Source organism: Theropithecus gelada, chromosome 14, assembly GCF_003255815.1.
Source record: "Theropithecus gelada isolate Dixy chromosome 14, Tgel_1.0, whole genome shotgun sequence".
NCBI lineage: Eukaryota > Metazoa > Chordata > Mammalia > Primates > Cercopithecidae > Theropithecus > Theropithecus gelada.
In genome coordinates, this window is record NC_037682.1 from 5,243,258 (window position 1) to 5,264,701 (window position 21,444).

Consider the following 21,444-nt stretch of genomic DNA (forward strand, 5'->3'; position numbering starts at 1 on the left):
TTGTTTTTTTGATACATACATCCTTTTCTTTTTTCTTTTTCCAGACAGTCTCACTCTGTTGCCCAGGTTGGAGTATAGTGGTGTGATCTTGGCTCACTGCAACCTCCGCCTCCTGGGTTCAAGCGATCCTTCCACCTCAGCCTCCGCAGCAGCTGGGACTACAAGCATGCGCCACCACACCCGGCTAATTTTTGTATTTTTAGTAGAGATGGGGTTTCACCATGTTGGCCAGGCTGGTCTCGAACTCCTGACCTCAGGTGATCCACCTACCTCGGCCTCCCAAAGTGCTGGGATTACAGGAGTGAGCCACCGCACCCAGCTGAATGTCATTTTTACAAGATGAAAAGAGTTTTGGAGATGGATGGCGGTGATCCACACAGATTTATGCATGTATTAATTCCTCTGAACTGTACATTTAGAAATGGTTAGGATGGTACATTTTATGTTGTTTATGTTTAAACACAATAAAACAACTGGAAAAAAGGATCTATTAATGCTTATTTAAAATTCAGACACAATTTACTTTAGAATTTAATAGAAATTACTCTGAAAAAAGGCACCTTAATTTTAAGGGAACAGCTTAATGAGTTTTGATAAATGTCATTGCCTGTGTATTCACTACCACAATAAAGATAGAGAACATTTGCATCTTCTATTTACCCTTTTCTTCTCCTTCTTCTTCTTCTCCTTTTCCTCCTCCTCCTCCTCCTCCTGGTTTTTTTTTTGTTTTTTTTTGTTTTTTTTGTTTTTTTTGAGACAGAGTCTCCCTCTGTTGCCCAGGCTGGAGTACAGTGGCGCAATCTTGGCTCACTGCAACCTCCGCCTCCCGGGTTCAAGCAATTCTCCTGCATCGGCCTCCCAAAGTGCTGGGATTACAGGAATGAGCCACGGCGCCCAGCCTTCTATTTACTCTTTTCTAATGGATCTCCATCCAGCTTTTTGTCACTATATATATTTTTCTAGAGTTGCCATTAAATGTTAAAATAAGTAATAAATGTAACCAAGATCACCAGAGAGCAGCATTTACATCAGTAACAATAGCTACCCTTCTGTTATGTGCTTTACATGTGCCAGGCCTGTCTCTATCTTACAAATATTGGTCACTTGATAGATGGCGATGTCTTTTCTAATGCTCACATTAACCCTGTAAATTAGCTTTCCTTTTGTTGTTTTACAAATGAGGAAATGGAATCTCAAAGAGGTCTTCCTTCTTCTACTCTGTCATAGTCTCTGCCAATTTCTGGGCTAGCTGGGTGGCCTCATTTCAGAATAACGATGCGTATAGGGGAAAAAAATGGGTGTTGGTGAATCAGAAAGTCTTGGGGGAAATAATGCATGTTCTAGCAGGTTCTAGCAAAAATACTGGGCTGAGATTCAGGAGTCCCTGGGTCTCAGCCTCCACTTGGCCAGGACCCAGCTGTGGGGCGTGGCCTCGATCACCTCAGTGTTCACAGCTCTCTCAGTCCCACGCTACCCTGCAGTTCTTGTTTTCTAATAAAGACTTTTACCACCCCCAGAAGTTTCTCAAATTACAAAATAATTTTCAATCCCAAGGTGGGGGCAGGGGGCTTGGGAGGGGCTCCAGGGAGTGCTTACGTAGACGAACTCACATTTGACAGCGAAACGTACATTTCTCACTGCAAAATGAAAGGAAAACTATGATTTTCATGATGCAAAAATTGGAGGTGAAGCCGAACAAGATGTTCTTAGACATTGGGACATGGGTTTAGAAATGGTGCAAATGACTCATTTGCCATAATCAGGAAGAAGGAAGCTCTGCACCCTCAGATGGAAGAAGGAAGACCCCAGAAAAAAGGATTTACAGTTCTACAGGGCAATTACCAAACACAAACAAGAAAACAGCTCACATCAAATCCAGAACAAAGCCACCAAGCCAAGCCCTTCTGGACACCTGGGCTGGAGATCCCCGTGCCCCTGCATGGGTGAGCAGGATGTCAGGGGTGCCTTGATCCTACCTGCTCCCCATTGCTCATGCCACTTAATGAATGAAACCCCACCTGGGCGATTCAGCCGGCTTAGCCACCTGGGACAAATCAAACGCAACCCGAAAAGCAAAGCCAGCCCAATTCAGCACACTGGTGGCTTCAGAGGTTCTGGTGTGCACAGAGCTGCGTGGGAGGAGGACCTCAGCCCTTGCCACACCTCTGCTCTTGCCTGGAGAGCCCCCTGCTGGCCAGCGCTGCCTTGTCCTCTGCGGGCTTGGCTCCCTCCAACCACACACACCAGGGAGCCCAGCAAACACCCAGGGTTGTGTGCCTGGCCCACCCGGGGCAAACCCTCAAGACCCGGCAGTCCATCTCTGTGACCCTCAGCTTCCTCACACGAGCAGGATCCATCCCCTAAGCGCTCAGAGCATGGCTGTGCCTGTGAGATGGCTGGTACACAGCTGACCTCCAGGCCTGCCATCACCACCTTCGTGAGCACTACATCCCAGGCCTTCTCTGTCTCCTCTTCCTTGTAACCCTCAGGACAAGCCTGAGAGCAAGCTGAGAGGACAATCAGTCAGTGGTCCACGACCTACCCAGGGAGTGGCTGGGTGTGATCCACACTACAGTGGGTCTGACCCCAGAGCCCCTGTCCCGGGATAAGACGCAGCACAGCCTGGATTTACAAGCCCCACTGTTTGGGTTCAAATTCCAACTTCACCACTAACAGGGTGTGCGACCTTGGGTCACTCAGCCACTTTTCTGGGGCCCCCATTTCCCTCCTGCTCCATGGGGGAGGGAGGAATAGAATACCATGGGGGTTCTTGTAGAGATTTGAGCTGAAAACATCCATGGAGCACTCAGAACAGGGGCTGGGGGACAGTAGCCGCCTTCCTTATTTCCCCACGCTCCCTGATCGCATCAGCCACTCTCTTCCCCATGTCCCTGGAAGGGGCTGCAGAGGGGTAGGTGTGGAACCAGAGGCTGCCATCGCCCCCACCCGGTTTGGGTCGTGTCCCCCAGTGCAGCCTCTGCCATCGCCCTCAAGAGCATTTATCACGCATTTACCACGGATCTTTAAAACGAAAGCTGCAGGGGAGGGTAATTAAGTTTAATAGGAGCCGCCGTCGATTTAAAGCCACAGGGGGGAAGTAATTAGATTTAACAGAAGCCACGGCTTTCTGAACCAAGACACACAGCGTGGGGGTCCCTGGTCTAGAAAGCCTTCGGGATGATGTCTTTTTGTAAAGACTTTCCTGGTGACATTTGCTGCGCCCTCAGTCATTAACGCCAGTCACTGACTGGGGGATGAATGTGGCCTCTGCTCATTGAAATTCATTAGGCCTGGCATTTCTCTCGCTGTCTCTCCCGTTTGCCCTCCCCATCGCCTTTGCGCTGGGCCAGGAGGGCTCTGCCCCAAAACCAGCCTCCTGGGGCCCCACATCTAGGAGCTGGGGGTTTGGAAGAATAACAAGAAATAATTAGAGTTAAGCCAAAACCCCCTAGGAGGACCCCTTTATTCCCCGCCAGGGTACTCTCTGGATGTCCTTTTCTTTATTTACAGGAACCACTTCATGGAGCGGCCCCTATTTCTTTCCTTACCTGGCACCTGCCCGGAAGCCAGGGGCGCCCATCACCGTTCCTTGGCCCCTTCCCGACCCCTCCCCACCAGGTAAGGCGCTCTCGACCTCCCCGACCGTGCTGTTCCCCCCTGACCCCGTGCGCAGAGACTCGGGGACTGAAGGACCAGACCCCTGACACAAGACAGCTCAAAAACCGGGAAACGGAGGCCCAGGCCTCCCTCCCTGCGCCTCTGCCTCCACCACCCTCCAGCCGAGAAGCTGGGGATCACCAATCCCGCAGCTGGCCCGCCCCCCCTGCCCGAGAGCCTTCTTCCCAGTGCCCCCTTTCAGGTAGCATCTCGGGCACAGCCGCGGGGCCGGGGCGAGCGCGGAGCAGGCAGGGGCGCGGGGCCAGGAGCGCAAAGCCGAGGCCGACGCCGAGGCTGCGGCGCCACCTACAGTCCGCGCGGCTCCCATTGTTTCCCGGCCCGCAGAGAGCGCGCCCGGCCCCCCGTCGGGGGGCAATTTACCCGGATAAAAGGGGCGGGGCAGGAATTGCAAGAAGATGAAGCTGGGAGAACCTGAGACGGTCGGAACTGCGGGGGGAAATTCTATTGGACGGCTTTGACGTCAGATGTGCTGGGCTGGGAAAGTCGGGGGAGGGAGTGCGAGTGGCCTTTTAAGGGGAAGGACCCTAAGGCCGAGGTGAGGCTTTTACCGACTAGAGGGTGAAGGAGGCAAAACTCTGTGCCCCCAAACCTCTGACCCCGGGGTTCCTGACCCCGCCCCTGCTGGTGCCCCATGCCGAGCGCATCCACTGGGAGCCCGAGGCCTGGGGGAGGGGCCCTAGTTGTCGATTGCTTTGCAAAATCAAACTCTCCCAGCCAAGAACCTCGGGGCCGCTGCGCGGTGGGGAGGAGTTCCCCGAAACCCGGCCGCTAAACGAGGCCTCCTCCTCCCGCAGATCCGAACGGCCTGGGCGGGGTCACCCCGGCTGGGACAAGAAGCCGCCGCCTGCCTGCCCGGGCCCGGGGAGGGGGCTGGGGCCGGAGGCGGGGTGTGAGTGGGTGTGTGCGGGGGGCGGAGGCTTGATGCAATCCCGATAAGAAATGCTCGGGTGTCTTGGGCACCTACCCGCGGGGCCCGTAAGGCGCTACTATATAAGGTTGCCGGCCCGGAGCCGCCGCGCCGTCGGAGCAGGAGCGCTGCGTCCAGGATCTAGGGCCACGGCCATCCCAATCCGGCACTCACAGGCCCGCAGCGCATCCCGGTCGCCGCCCAGCCTCCCGCACCCCCATCGCCGGAACTGCGCCGAGAGCCCCAGGGAGGTGCCATGAGGCGCGGGTGTGTGGTGGTCCACGCCTGGATCCTGGCCAGCCTCTGGCTGGCCGTGGCCGGGCGTCCCCTCGCCTTCTCGGACGCGGGGCCTCACGTGCACTACGGCTGGGGCGACCCCATCCGCCTGCGGCACCTGTACACCTCCGGCCCCCACGGGCTCTCCAGCTGCTTCCTGCGCATCCGCACCGACGGCGTCGTGGACTGCGCGCGGGGCCAAAGCGCGCACAGTGAGTGCCAGCCAGGTCCCCCGCCCGCCCCGCCGCGCACATCCCACCCCGCCCCGCGCATCCCACCCCAGCGCCCTTCCTTCCTTTGCCACCCTTAGGCTCCTGCGGACCCCTCAACTCCTGGGAACCCCAGGTTTTGGCACTTGGGCGTTAGGATCCCTCCCTTAGTCCCCAAACAGCGCCGGACGCTAGGGAGAGGCACAGGCTCGTGTACCGACCGCACCCACGTGGTGCAAGCCCCGGGGGTCCCGGCTGCAGCTTCTCGCTTCCCCTGCGCCCAGGTTTGCTGGAGATCAAGGCAGTAGCTCTGCGGACCGTGGCCATCAAGGGCGTGCACAGCGTGCGGTACCTCTGCATGGGCGCCGACGGCAAGATGCAGGGGCTGGTAAGTGTCCCCACGGGGCGGATGCGCCGGGGCGGGGGACCAACGCCTGTCCCCGGGCGGAGGCCTGAAGGAGAGAAAGGCGCTGGTTCGAATCCAGGGTTTCCTCACCTCCTCGGACCAGACCCGTGTGCAACTTCGAGGGAGATTGCAAAGACCGATTAAGTGCATGTCCGACGATTTTCTACTGAAATTTAGGGTCTCAGCCAGTAGCCAGAGAATAGGCAAAAGCTGCCTTTGCATTTGCAATTGAGTCAAAGGCCGGCCCAGCCGGACCGAGGAAACCCATTATTCGGCCTCCTTTGATACTAAACAGGAAAACCCACCTCGGGCCTTTTCAGCCTCTGCCTGCGCGTGTGTGGTCCTCGCCTCTGTTTCCCTCCCTCCAGTATAAAAAGAAGAAAAAAAGAACAGGAAAGAAAAAAGAGGGTCTACCCATAACTTTCCTTTAAAAACAAATCAATTGTCCAGCAAGGCAGAACACAGCGCATTTGGGATAGGCGAGTTTTTTTAGAATTAATTTTTAATCTACCAGGAGCACGATGTGGCTTAGACGCAGATGCGCTGGAGTCAAGTTGCGCCAGAGGCGTGCTTTTCCTCCTGCGGGCCTCACCTGTCCTGTAAACGCTTTCTGGTGGGGGCAGGGGGTGGCGGCTGGCTGGGAAGGCCCAGGTAACCGCAGAGGTCCCGGGGCCGGAAGTGTACGAGCGCTGGGGCTCTGGTGGCCCTGGAACAAAGGCTGGGAGTTCAAAGGAACGAACCCGCGCCCCTCCCGCGGCCCCGCGCGCAGAGGAGGCTGTGTGAGGTCTCGGCCCGCGCAGGCCTCACACGCAGCCCCGGACTCCCTGGCGGAGCAGGGGCCAGGGCGGGGGTGGCCGCGCCTGCCCGGGGCCCCCACCCCAGAAAGGATGCAGAGGCGGGGCCGCCTCCAGCCCAACCAGCTCCTTTGTGAACAGCGGGACAAAGCATTTTAAGAGTCTCAAAATTGCTCGGTGCTTCTGTCGTGCTCCGTGTACTCAGAGCGCCTGTTTCAGGTTTTATGGCGGAGTCCTGCGTGAGAGGACTGCAGGGAAACGGGGTGGTAGGCACGCTGGACGCTGACGCCCACCCAGAGCCGCTCCAAACCCACCCTTGCAACTTTAATTTTGACATTTATGATGGTGGGGGGAGTGCTTCTAATAATGCGAGGCCAGCAGGGGACATCAACCTAACCCGCCATTCTGCCCAAATTGGGGGTTGGGTCACCTGAAATCCCTTTGTGCCCTTTTTTTCTTTTTTTTTGGCAGAGTCTTGCTCTGTCGCACAGGCTGGAATGCAGTGACCCGATCTCGGCTCACTGCAACCTGTGCCTCCCGGGTTCAAGCGTTTCTCCTGCCTCAGCCTCCCAAGTAGCTGGGATTACAGGTGCCCACCACCACGCCCGGCTAATTTTTGTATTTTTAGTAGAGATGGAGTTTCACCTTGTTGGCCAGGCTGGTCTCGAACTCCCAAAGTGCTGGGATTACAGGTGTGAGCCACCGGGCCCAGCCCTCTTTGTGCCTCTTGATCCCCTGTGCATGGTCTAACACAGATTGAGGATCTTTCTCTCTCTTTCTCCTTCCTTCCTTCCTTCCCTCCTTCCTTCCTTCCTTCCTTCCTTCCTTCCTTCCTTCCTTCCTGTCACCCAGGCTGGAGTGCAGTGGCATGATCTCGGCTCACTGCGACCTCCACCTGCGGGGTTCAAGCAATTCTTCTGCCTCAGCCTCCCAAGTAGCTGGGACTACAGGCGTCGTGCCACCATGCCCGGCTAGTTTTTTTGTATTTTTAGTGGAGATGGGGTTTCACCATCCTGGCCAGGCTGGTCTCGAACTCCTGACCTCATGATCTGCCTGCCCTGGCCTCCCAAAGTGCTGGGATTACAGGCGTGAGCCACCTCGCCTGGCCTCTTTCTTTCTTAAATAAAGATTCCACATTCTTCTAGAAACTTGAAGTCATTTCATCTTCTGTATGGAGAACGTAATACTTATTTCTCCCAAAGGACAAGCCGAGTAAATAGAAGGAGGTCCTCCAGTTATTCGGTTTTGTGTTCCTTGTTTATTTATCATTTGGCATGTTTGGGAGAAATCGTGCTTGCTGTCCAGTGCTTTGTCCCAGCCATCCGTGGGCTCGGCAGGAGCCTGGGTTGCTGCAATGAGCCTCTTATCAGGAGCTTATTGGCACAGGCACATCCTCACCCACCTGCAGTTCAGTGACCTTTGCAGACTTAGGCAGAAACCTGACTGAGGCCGTCCTGCAGTGTGTTTACTGCCCAGCCCTTCCGGCTCCTGCCTGCGCCTGTCCTGGGTCACCAAGGGGTAATGACACCTGTGTGGGATGGCACTTGCCCACTGGCACCTCTCAACCCTGTGGACTATGAATGTTCTAAGAGGGACTGGCTTCCCTCAGCACACATTTCCGGCCACCAGCTGGGCGCCGGCCTGGCCTGGCCTGACCTGGGGGAGGGGCTACTGAGATCCGGATTCTGGCAGCCTGCCTAGAAGGCCCTTGGTTTCTGAATGGAGGAGACAGGGGGGCTGATGGTTCTCAGAACTGCTGCAGACCAGAAGGCCTTAGAATGATAAAGGCACACAGTGATTTCTGAGATAGGTGGGGAACAGATGCTTTCATCTGGGCTCCAGATCGGATTACATACAATTTATTTGAAAGACTTATCCTAAGATGATAACCCGGTTTATCAGTGTTTCCCAAAGTGCCAGTGAAATACCCAGGAACTTTTTAAATGCCAGGAGTTGTGTATGTAATGTAAAGGGTGAGGGAAACACGGACGGCATTCCTCTGGGTTGATGGATATTATTGCTCAGGACAAGGCTCTCGGAAAAGGTGAGGTAATTTAGTGGAAATTATTTGGGTCTATATAAAGTGTATATGTAGTATTAAGTATATACATAAAATATACATATATGAAATAATAAACCTCAGTTTTGTCTGTGTGCATGTATATCTATATAAAGATTATTAAAAATTTGTAACGGTATATCAATGTATATTTAATTTATTAATGTGTTATATATTAACATAATGTACGTACTACATATACTTACAGTACATTTATATATGTGTGTTCTCTGTGTATATATACAGTTGTGGGTTGTTTTTTTTTTTTTTTTTTTTTTTGAGACAGGGTCTTGCTCTGTAACCTAGACTAGAGTGCAGGGGCGTGATCATTGCTCACTGCAGCCTTGACCCCCCAGCCTCAACCCATCCTCCCACCTCTAAGCCTCCCGAGTAGCTGGGCCTATAGGCGCCCACCTCCATGCCCTGCTAATTTTTGTACTTTTTGTAGAGATGGAATTTTACCATGTTGCCCAGGCTGGTCTCAAACTCCTGGATTCAAGTGATCCACCTGCTCTGGGTCTCCCAAAGTGCTGGGACTACAGGTGTAAGCTACTGTGCCTGGCCTTAAAGTACATTATATATTATATATGCTTATATATATAAAGGTATATTTTATATATACTTACATATACAGTGTGTACATCAGGAAGTATGTATAAAACATGCAAGAGATGCTCATGGGGAAGGTCACTGCTGGTGGCCACCAGGGACAGTCTGTAGCACAAATGTCCATGTGTACCCGTGTTCCCCGTCCACTGTGGATTGCTCAGAGCTGCCCGTTTTCTCTGCAGCTTCAGTACTCAGAGGAAGACTGTGCTTTCGAGGAGGAGATCCGCCCTGATGGCTACAATGTATACCGATCCCAGAAGCACCGCCTCCCGGTCTCCCTGAGCAGTGCCAAACAGCGGCAGCTGTACAAGAACAGAGGCTTTCTTCCGCTCTCTCATTTCCTGCCCATGCTGCCCATGGCCCCAGAGGAGCCTGAGGACCTCAGGGGCCCCTTGGAATCTGACATGTTCTCTTCGCCCCTGGAGACTGACAGCATGGACCCATTTGGGCTTGTCACCGGACTGGAGGCGGTGAGGAGTCCCAGCTTTGAGAAATAACTGAGGCCATGCCCGGGCCTCTTCACTGCTGCCAGGGGCTGTGGTACCTGCAGAGTGGAGGCCGTGCTTCTACAAGAGCAGTCCCGAGTCCACGTTCTGTTTAGCTTTAGGAAGAAACATCTAGAAGTTGTACATATTCAGAGTTTTCCATTGGCCGTGCCAGTTTCTAGCCAATAGACTTGTCTGATCATAACATTGTAAGCCTGTAGCTTGCCCAGCTGCTGCCCGGGCCCCCATTCTGCTCCCTCGAGGTTGCTGGACAAGCTGCTGTGCTGTCTCAGTCCGGCTTGAATACCTCCACTGATGGGGAACTCACTTCCTTTGGAAAAATTCTTATGTCAAGCTGAAATTCTCTAATTTTTTTCTCATCACTTCCCCAGGAGCAGCCGGAAGACAGGCAGTGGTTTAAATTTCAGGAACAGGTGATCCACTCTGTAAAACAGCACGTACATTTCACTCAACCCCATGTGGGAATTGATCTATATCTCTATTTCCAGAGACCGTTTGCCCTTCCCAAATCCCTCCAGGCCACAACTGACTGGAGCAGGCATGGCCCACCAGGCTTCAGGAGTAGGGGAAGCCCAGAGCCCCATTCCAGCCCTGGGACATCTTGAGTATTCCCCCTGAGGCCAGTTCTGTCATGGATGCTGTCCTGAGAATAACTTGCTGTCTCCGGTGTCACCTGCTTCCATCCCCCAGCCCACCAGCCCTCTGCCCACCTCACATGTCTCCCCATGGATTGGGGCTTCCCAGGCCCCCCACCGTATGTCAACCTGCACTTCTCGTTCAAAAATCAGGAAAAGAAAAGATTTGAAGACCCCAAGTCTTGTCAATAACCTGCGGTGTGGAAGCAGCGGGGGAAGACTTAGAACCCTTTCCCCAGCACTTAGTTTTCCAACATGATATTTATGAGTAATTTATTTTGATATGTACATCTCTTATTTTCTTACATTATTTATGCCCCCAAATTATATTTATGTATGTAAGTGAGGTTTGTTTTGTACATTAAAATGGAGTTTGTTTGTATCAAAAGTTGCATTCTGTTATCCGCCTGGAATGTTAGGGAAAGTGGGGAAGGGGCTGGTGGGGAGCAGCGCCGCCCACGGGAGGAAACCCTCGGTGTGTTTGCCCTTGACACCAAAAGCTCGGGTGGGAAGTTCAACGGGTTTGGGCCAGCCAGCTCTAGCGGTGGAGGTTGGTTTGGGCCCTGCTGTCCTGCCCTTTCCTCATGTCTAGGGACTTGGCTTCCTCAGACCACCTTCTCTCTAGCAATCTCAGTGGTTAGGGTGGCCTCTCTGCCAGGAGTATTTTTGGTTGCAGGAAACAGAAACACCAAGGAACAGTGGCCTAAGTCAGGGCCCCTCACCCTCAGTACTCTTCACTGAGGGGAAGATGTTCCTGTGTTTAGCAGCCCCCACCCACTAGATGCCTATAGCAACCCCCAAGTTATGGCAACCAAAGTACCACCGGAAGTTGTTGCATGTCCTTGGGGGGCAAAATCACCGTTGACGGAGGACCACTGACCTGAGCGAATAGGATTTCTTTTTGCCCAGCCGCAAATCCAGAGGGGCCCAATGGCCCAGCGACACCTGAGCTCTGCCCTCTGTGATTCCCTTGGTGTCCCTGTCATGCTGGGACCTTGTCTCGGCAGGGCTGCTGTGGCTTCAGCTGAGCGCTCTGTACTCAACAAGAGGGAATCATTTTGGGCTGGGCCTCTCTCATCAAGAAAGCCAACACTTTCTTAGAACCTTTCAGCAAATTCCGGTTACATCCTATGAACCAGGTTTGCATCGCAGGACCAGGCCAGCCCCAGCTGCAAGGCAGGCTGGGAAGGCAAGAATTAGCGGTCAGGGTGACCAGGTGTGGGTCCACACCCTGAGTGCAAGGAGGAGCAGGTGCAACCGGACACCAACGTGTGCATGAAACCCAACTCCAAGTGAGTGTTTGCCAGCGATTAGGGATGGTGGAAGGAGTCGGGGAGGAGGGTTGGGTCGCTCAGGGCAGTAGTTCCCAGGTACTTACGTTGGCAGTGAGGGCGGTAATGTCATTGTTGAAGACTACAAAGGCTATTTCAGGTGAAGCCTCCCCGCTCTTCAGTAAAGGGGACCTCCACTTGTCATTCTCACTGATGACATGCCCCAGGACACCGAGAGTTGACCCTTGGGCCATTCCATGTCTCCGTTTGCCAATCAAGATGCCCTTCTCACTCTTTGGTGTCCTCGTCATGTAACCATGCTGATTAGAGAGCTGGCAGGCAGGGCTGAATGATGCTTGTGGACACAACCTTCTCTACCTGTGGCAGGGCAAGGCAGGAAAGGCACTCACCTGGAGCCACACGGCCTGGAGGCAGCTCAGGGGCTGTGAGCAGGGCCCTTTGATTGCTGTGTGACCTTGAGTAAGTCACATCACCTCTCTGAGCCTGCATCCTTCTTTGGACATGAGGTTAACAGGGTCTGCATGGTAGGGCTATACAGGAATCCAGTGAAATAATGTCTGCGGGATGCCTGACACAGAGTCAGCTGCCTATCCACAGCAACCCTCACCAAGGATCAAACGATCTGTCCTGAGCTATTATGTCCACTGGTTCTCAAATTTGGCTGCACACTGGAAAAAGATGATAGCTGGAACCCACTCATGGAGATTCTGGTTGTTTTTTTTTTTTTTTTTTTTTTTTGGTCTTTCTTTCTCTCTTGCTCTCTCTTTCTTTCTTAAGACAGTCTCACTCTGTCATCCAGGCTGGAGTACAGTGTGTAATCACCAATCACTGCAGTCTTCACCTCCTGGGCTCAAAGGATCCTGTTGCCTCAGCCTCTCAAGTAGCTGGGACGACAGACCCAGGCCCAGCTCATTTTTTTTAAATTTGTAGCAATGGGGTGTTGCTATGTTGCACAGGCTGGTCTCGATCTCTTGGGCTCAAGTGGTCCTCCTGCCTTGACCTCCCAAAGTGCTGGGATTACAGGTATGAGCCACTGTGCCCAGCTGAGATTGTGATTTAATGGGGATGGGTGTGGTCTGGGCACTGGGATTTTTTTCAAAAGCTCCCCTGTGGTTCTTATGTGCAGGGAACCACAGGGAACCAGTTCAGATTCCATCCTTTGTGCTCTGAAGACCAGCACTTCAGGGAGAAAATGAAGAAAGAGGCTTATCAGCACCTCCCTCTCTGGAGTCTTCTTCCTTCTGTACAGGGAAGGAATAACAGTCTATGGATGACAAGTAAATGTATGTAAACTAATTCACACTAGACTGTTGATGGTTAATATGTTTGCTCTCCAGGCCACATTTTTACTCACCTGGCAGCTGCAAAGCCCTGATGACAAACTGTGGGTGATGTGGGCATTCCGGCAGGAGATGGGGAAGTTTATTTTTCTGAGGCTGCCTCTTAGCACCCACCCTACCCCGACTCTTCCCCTGGTCCTCATTAAGAGGTAGCCTTGCCCTCTTCCTGCATCCCCTGTCCCTGCTTTAGATAGCGTTGCCAAGTACATAAAAATACAGCATCCAGAGCTACATTTGAATTTCAGATGAGCAATGCATTTCTTTAGTAGGAATGTGTCTCATGCAATATTTGGAACATATGTACACTAAAAAGTTATTCATTGTCGATCTCAAATTCAAATTGAACCGGGTGTCCTGTGTTTTGTCTGGCAAGCCTAGCTTTAGGCCCACACCACTGACATGGAGTTAAAAATGAGAGAGGGCCGGGGCAAAAAAACTGTTTCTGTTGAACAAGACTCTCTGCTGGTGAGAGTCCAAAATGGAATTCAAAAGATCCCATGGGCAGGGGAGGCCTTGAGTGAATCCCGGTCTTTCTTCGGGCCGTTTCTGCATCTGTAAAGTGAGATCCTTTTCATCGCCTCAAGGCCTGTTGACTCCTGGGGATTCTGGCAAAGTGCCCAGGGGCTGGGAAAGGCATCTCATCCAAGAAGGAGGCTGGAACCCAACACTCCAGCATTAGGACTCTCGTGGTTGCAGGTGACAGAAAACACAACTCAAACTGACTAGAGGTAGGAAAAACAAGGGAACTTATTGGCTCACCTTACTGAGAAGGCCAGGCTGTGCCGCGCTTCAGGCATGCAGGATCTGGGAACCGGCACCACACTAGGCATCGTCTGTCTGTCCGTTTTCAAGCATCTTTTCCCTTTGCAGTGACAAGATGGCCCCAGCAGCCTCAGCTGAGATGATGGGCAATTCTCTTCTCTTACCAACAACTCCAGTAAGAGCCCCGGATTGGGTCCCAGGGATCCTTCCTGTGTCCCTTGTTCATCCCAGCTGGGCACAGGAGACTCTGACCAACTGGGCTGTGTCCTCTTCTATAGAATCAGCCCTCGTGGGATGCTAGGACTAAGAAGGGGAGAGACACTTCCCCAGAGGAAAACCCAGGGCACAGATATTCCCCCAAGTTCCTACAATTCACCATCCACTGCGCAAGCTTCCCTCTTCGGATTGGGAAATGACAGCCAAAAATGTTTTACAAGACCAAAGAGGAGAGGGAGTGGGTGGGGACAGGGCCACCCAGATGCAGAAATTGTCCACTCAGCCATGGAGGACGTGAGACAGCATCCTTCCTGCCCTAGTCTCAGACTCCCTCCCCCACTCTCAAGGTGAGCAAAAAGGAACCTCAATTAGGGGAGTGGGGAGAGAAGGTATACCTTTTGCCACCAGAGGCAAAGAAAGAGAGCGTGCGTGTGCGAGGCAGACATAGACAGACACACAGACACTGGGTATTACAATAGAGCCGTGCACCCCATAGTGATGGTTCAGTTAATGTCGGACCACATATACAATGATGGTACCATAACGTTACAACCCCATATTTTTACTATGCCTTTTCTGTTTTTAGATATGTACAAGTACTTACCGTTGTGCAACCTTTGCCTACAGTGTTCAGAGCAGTACCGTGCTGTGCAGGTGTGTAGCCTAGAAACAATCAGCTGTACCACATAGCCCAGGTGTGCAGCAGGCGACACCATCTAGGGTTGTGTGAGTATACTCTCTAATGTTCACACAATGGCGAAATCACCCAGTTGATGCGTTTCTGAGGACGTATCCCCATCGTTCACATTGCATGGTTGCATACTTACATGACTGCATCACGTACCATGGTCTGAGGCTATCAGCTCAGCATTTTGAGTGAAATGTAAGAACATTACCCACATGACCTTTACTTAGGTCTCTTTCTCTCCCCACTTTTAAATTTTCATTAGGTCTTTCCTCTACATATATTGAGCACCACATCAAATGCCATGATTTTTGGTTTCAGGCATCAAAGATGATTTTTAAAATGCATAAGAAGGATAATCTCATATTTTTACTCCTATTTTTAATCAGTCCGATATTCCTCTTTCCTTTCTGAACTTCAAAGCCTATTTAGAGAACTTCCTTTGACCATTTTCTTTTCTTTCTTTCTTTTTTTTTTTTAAAGACAGAGTCTCACTGTGTCACCCAGGCTGGAGTGTAGTGGCACTGTCTCAGCTCACTGCAGCCTCTGCATTCCTGGCCTCAAGACATCCTCCCACCTTAGCCTCCAGAGTAGCTGGGGCCACAAGCACACACTACCATGCCTGGCTAATTTTGTTCATTTTTTGTACAGATGAGGTCTCCCTATGTTTCCCAGGCTGGTCTTGAACTCCTGGAATCAAGCGATCCTTCCACCTTGACCTCCCAAAGTGCTGGGATTGCAGGCATGAGCCACCGTGCCCAAACCTTCAGGCTGGAGTGCAATGGTATGATCTCATTTCACCGCAACCTCCACCCCCTGGGTTCAAGTGATTCTCCTGCCTCAGCCTCCCGAGTAGCTGGGATTACAGGCGCCTGCCACAGTGCCTGGCTAATTTTTGTATTTTTTAGTACAGACAAGGTTTCACTATATTGGCCAGGATGGTCTTGATCTCCTGACCTTGTGATCCACCCACCTCAGCCTCCCAAAGTGCTGGGATTACAGGCGTGAGCCACCACACCTGGCTGTATTTTTCAATCCTATATTCTCCATTTGGTTCTCTTCCATAACTTCCATTTCTTTGCTGTGTCAAAGTCCGGTAAAACATAGAGACAAATCTCTGAAATTAAAACATTTTATTTGGGAAGAAAGAATTGCAATTTAGGGCACACATACAGACTAGGGAGTCTTCAATATATCCAGAAAACAAAGGGAAGGTTAAAAGTTTTGTAAAAAGGAGAAATATTACCTATTGCTCTTCAAGAAAGTTCATCGGCATGAAGGAGGTTTTGGGGAGCTGGCAAGCTCTGATTGGTGAGTGAGGGCAGTGAGTAAACCTAGTCTTAGGGTTGCAGCAGGTTGTGTCAGCAGCTATTGCATAAAACTCATTTCAGGTTACAGCAGGCAGTTTCAGCAGCCAGGCTTGCAGAGAATTACATTTTTGGAGTACTGTTATGAATGGGGAGTACTTTTATCCCCCTGGCTTCTTGACTTTGTTTAGTCAGGTATGACAAGAATAATCCAATTTGTAAGATCAGTTTTCACAGCTAAGATTTTTTTATTTTTTTATTTTTAGTTTTTGAGACAGGGCCTAGCTCTGTCGCCCAGGCTGGAGTGCAGTGGCTGATCACAGCTCACTGCAACCTCTGCCTCCTGGGCTCAAGTTATCCTCACACCTCAGCCTCTCTAGTACAAGTAGCTGGAACTACAGGCACATGCCACTACACCTGGCTAATTTTTGTAGTTTTTGTAGAGACAGGGTCTCACTATTCTGCCCAGGCTGATCTCGGACTCCTGAGCTCAAGTGATCCAACTGCCTCAGCCCCACAAAGTGCTGGGATTACGGGTGTGAGCCACCGTGCCCGGCTGACAGCTGAGATTTTTAATGCATTCATTTGTTTCAAGGGAATTCATAATTGCTGTTGAAGCATTTTTATGATGGCTGCTTTAAAATCCTTGTCCAACAATGTATTAATCATTCTGTCATCTCATTCATCTCCGCATTTGTGGATTGTTTATTCATATTGAAGTTGGAATTTTCCTTGTTCTTGATATGATGTGTGAATTTTGATACCTGCCTTCTACCCCGTCCCGCCCACTCTCCCTCCCACCTTCCCTTCCTCCCTGGTCCTTCCTTTCTTTCTTCCATCTTCTTCTTCTTCACTTTCCTGCTAACGTCAAGGCTGCCTGCTTGCTCTCCCTTGCCTTTATTTACGGCTTAAGGCAAAGCATCACCCACTTTCATTCTTCCCTGTAAACCTCCTGCGGTTCAGGTTTCCCCTTCGTGTCCTCTCTGCGCCAGTCTCCTCCTGTGCAGTCTCATCACTGAAGTCGAAAATAAAGAGACCCAGCAGACACAGCCAACAACTCAATGCATAGGCCTTATTTGGTTTTCAGTTCAACAAAATAGGTGTAAAACCTTTTGTCTTAGTTGTAACCCTTTTCTTCAGTATGAGTTTCTTTTTTCAAAAACCATATATATGTGTCTGTGTGTGTGTATAGGTGTGTATACACACACATATATGACTGAATTGGGTCCCCAAAACTCATATGTTAAAAACTTAGCCAGGCGTGGTGGCTCACGCCTATAATCCCAGCACTTTGGGAGGCCAAGGTGGGTGGATCACCTGAGGTCAGGAGTTCGCACCCTGACTAACATGGTGAAAGCCCGTCTCTACTAAATACAAAAAAATTAGCCCGGCGTAATGGCGCATGCCTGTAATCCCAGCTACTTGGGAGGCTGAGGCAGGAGAACCACTTGAACCAAGGAGGTGGAGGTTGCGGTGAGCTAAAATCCCGCCATTGCACTCCAGCCTGGGCAACAAGAGTGGAACTCCATCTCAAAAACAAAAACAAACAAACAAACAAAAAACAAAACTTAACCTCCAGTACACCTCAAAGTTGACTGTACTTGGAGATATGACCTTTCAAGAGTTGATTAAGGTTAAATGAAGTCATATGGGTGAGGCTGTTAAAACTTTAAAAAGACAGTTTTTAACTATTGAAATAAATGGAAATGGTCTGGGTACTGAATTATACTGTTAATTTGCTAGGGGGATCAAGCATTACGGTTATGTAAAAAATCTCTATCTGTTAGATACGCACTGCAGTATCTGCAGGTGAAATGATTCAGCAAGAAAAGGTGGGGGTGGGGAATGAGGTCATTGTTGGAACAAGAACAGTGAAATATTGATCCTTGCTGAGGCTGGGTATTGGTATATGGGGGTCTGTTCACACTACCTACACGTGGGTATGTTTGAAATGTCTATGTAAAAAGGAAACCAAAGACTAAATGTGAATTCTTCACACTCTCTCTTTCTCTACCAAGCCACTTAGAAGAGGTTGCAATGACTGTGTCACAACCTGGTGAATCTTCTAGGCCTGGATCCCTGTGTGACCATGTGGAGCAGAACCCCCAGTGACCTGTGCTGGACTTGGAGGAGAACAGTGGATAAATAAATCTTTGTTATATTGAGTCTTGGCAGTTTCACAGTTGGTTTGTTATTGAAGGTATATTGTGGAGTAGAAGAAGTAAATTCAGGACACTGTCTAGGGTATAATATAATTTGTCATTTAAAAGGGCATGTGCCATTTGGGGAAGCTGAGGTGGGAGGATCACTTGAGGCCAGGAGTTTGAGACTAGCCTGGGCAATATAGCGAGATGTCATCCCTACAAAAAATGTGAACATCAGCCAGGTGTGGTGACACATGCCTGTAGTTCTAGCTTCTTGGGAATTGAAGTGGGAGGATTCTTTGAGTCCAGGAGTTCAAGCCTGCAGTAAGCTATGATTGTGCCACTGCATTCCAGTCTGGGTGACAGAGTGAGGCCCCGTCACAAAAAAAAAAAAGAAAAAATAAGGCATATATATATGTATGCTTATATGTGCAGAGAACCTCTCTGGAAGGAAGTATAGAAAACGATGGAACTGTGGGTGCTTCTGGGGACAGGAATTAGAGGACTGGAGAGATGGTAGGAAGGAGAACTTTTACTATAACCTTCTTCTTCAGTTTGAGTTTGTTTTTTCCAAAACCGTGTGTGTGTGTGTATACATGTATACGTGTGTGTATACACACACGTGACTGAATTGTGTCGCCAAAACTCACGTTAAAAACTTGACCTCTAGTACCCCTCAGAGTATGACTGTGCTTGAAGATATGACCTTTGAAAGGTGATTAAAGTTAAATGAAGTCATATGAGTGAGGCTGTTAAAAAAAAAAAAAAAAAAACACTTTAAAAAGACAGTTTTTAACTGTTGAAATAAATGGAAATGGTCTGGAAACTGAATTATATTGTTAATTGACTAGGTGGGATCATGCATTACGCTTGCGTAAAACAACCTCTGTATCTGTTAGATATGCACTGAAGTATCTGCAGGTGAAATGATTCAGCAAGAAAAGGTGGGGGTGGGGAATGAGGTCATTGTTGGAACAAGAACAGTGAAATATTGCTCCTTGCTGAGGCTGGGTATTGGTATATGGGGGTCTGTTTACACTACCTACACTTGGGTATGTTTGAAATGTCGACGTAAAAAGGAAACCAAAAACCAAATGTGGATTCTTCACGCTCTCTCTTTCTCTACCAAGTCACTTGGAAGAAGCTGCAATGACTATGTCACAACCTGGTGAACCTTCTAGGCCTGGATCCCTGTGTGACCATGTGGAGCAGAACCCCCAGTGACCTGTGCTGGACTTGGAGGAGAACAGTGGATAAATAAACCTTTGTTATATTGAGTCTTGGCAATTTCACACTTGGTTTGTTATTGAAGGTATATTGTGGAGTAGAAGTAAATTCAGGACCCTGTCTATAGTACAATATAATTTGTCATTTAAAAGAGCGTGTACCACTTTGGAAGGCCGAGATGGGAGGATCACTTGAGGCCAGGAGTTTGAGACCAGCCTGGGCAATACAGCGAGATAGCATCTCTACCAAAAAATGTAAACATCAGCTAGGTGTGGTGATGCATGCCTGTAGTTCTAGCTTCTTGGGAAGTGAAGTGGGAGGATTCCTTGAGTCCAGGAGTTCAAGGCTGCAGTGAGCTATGATAGTGCCACTGCATTCCAGTCTGCGTGACAGAGTGAGGCCCTGTCTCAAAATAAAAAAAAAAAGGCATATATATGCATGCTTATATATGCAGAGAACCTCTCTGGGAAGAAGTATACGCAACAATAAAACTGTGGGTCGTTCTGGGGATAGGAATTAGAGGGCTGGGGACAGGATAGGAAGGAAAATTTTGCTATAACCCTTTTCTTCAGTTTGAGTTTCTTTTTTTCAAAAACTGTGTGTGTATATATATGTGTGTATATATAGATGTCTATATACACACTCATATGTGAATGAATTGTGCCCCTAAAATTTGTATGATAAAACCTTAGGCCAGGCGCAGTGGCTCACGCCTGTAATCCCAGCACTTTGGGAGGCCGAGGCGGGCGAATCACGAGGTCAGGAGATCGAGACCATCCTGGCTAACACGGTGAAACCCTGTCTCTACTAAAACTAAAAAAAAAATTAGCCGGGCGTGGTGGCAGGCGCCTGTAGTCCCAGCTACTCGGGATGCTGAGGCAGGAGAATGGCGTGAACCCGGGAGGCGGAGCTTGCAATGAGCCGAGATTGCACCACTGCGCTCCAGCCTGGGCAACACAGCGAGACTCTGTCTCAAAAAAAAAAAAAAAAAAACTTAACCTCTAGTGCACCTCAAAGTATAACTATACTTAAAGATGACCTTTGAAGAGGTGATTAAGGTTAAATGAAGTCATGTGGGTGAGGCTGTTTAAAAAAAATTTTTTTAAGGCTTTTTTTTTTTTTTTTTTGAGACAAAGTCTCACTGTGGCCCAGGCTAGAGGGCAATGGTGCAATCTTGGCTCACTGCAACCTCTGCCCCCTGGTTTCAAGTGATTCTCCTGCCTCAACCTCCCAAGTAGCTGGGATTACAGGCGTCCACCACCATGCCCTGCTAATTTTTGTATTTTTGCTAGAGATGGGTTTTTACCATGTTGATCAGGCTGGTCTCAAACTCCTGACCTCAAGTGATCTGCCCTCCTTAGCCTCCCAAAGTGCTGGTATTATAGGCACGAGCCACCGTGCCCAGCCGACAGTTTTTAACTGTTGAAATAAATGGAAATGATTCTGGGTATTGAATTTTATTGTTAATTTGCTAGTGGGATAATGTATCATGGTTATGTGAAGAAGCTGTATCTGTTAGATATGTACTGAAGTATTTACACGTGAAATGATTCAGCAAACAAAAAAGGGTGGGGGTACGGAATGAGGTCATTGTTGCAATGAGAACAGCAGAATCTTGATCACTGCTGAGGCTGGGTGTTGGTATAGGGAGGTCTGATTACAATACCTACACTTTGGTATGTTTGAAATGTCTGTAATAGAAACCAAAAAGGAAACCAAAAACCAAATGTAGATTCTTCACACTCCTCCTTTCTCTACCAAGCCACGTGGAAGAGGTTGCAATGACTGCGACACAGATTGATGGACCTTCCAGGCCTGGGTCCTTGCATGACCATGTGGAGCAGAAACCCCAGTGACCTGTGCTGGACTCGGAGGAAAACAGTGGAGAGATAAACTTTTGTTATTCTGAGTCTTGCCCAGTTCACAGTTGGTTTGTTATCCAAAGTATGTTGTGTAGTAGAATTAAATTCAGGACACCATCTATAGTATGACATAATTTGTCATTTAAAAGGACATGTACCATTTTGGGAGGCTGAGGTGGGAGGATCACTTGAGGCCAGGAGTTTCAGACTAGCCTAGGCAATATAGTGAGATCCCATCTCAGCAAAAAATGTAAACATCAGCCAGGTGTGGTGGCACATGTCTGTTGTCCTAGCTTCTGGCCACAAATTGAAGGCTGCACTGTCGGCTTCCCTACTTTTGAGGTTTAGGGACTGGGACTGATCCACCACTGGCTTCCTTGCTCCTCAACTGGCAGACAGGCTATCATGGGACTTGACTTTGTGATTACGAGTCAATTCTCCTGAGTAAACTCCCTTTCATATGTACATCCTATTAGTTCTGTCCCTCTGGAGAACCCTGACGAATACACACATTCATCCCTATACACTCT

General features: G+C 49.8%; 1 protein-coding gene across 1 annotated transcript; it reads left to right on the forward strand.

The window, feature by feature from the left end:
- The first annotated feature begins 4,090 nt into the window (after positions 1-4,090).
- FGF19 (fibroblast growth factor 19) lies at positions 4,091-10,467 on the forward strand. The gene is made up of 3 exons (XM_025357711.1): positions 4,091-5,073; positions 5,355-5,458; positions 9,121-10,467. Exons 1-3 carry the CDS (start codon positions 4,842-4,844, stop codon positions 9,433-9,435), a joined length of 651 nt encoding a protein of 216 aa, XP_025213496.1. The 5' UTR covers positions 4,091-4,841; the 3' UTR covers positions 9,436-10,467.
- Positions 10,468-21,444: the final 10,977 nt, after the last annotated feature.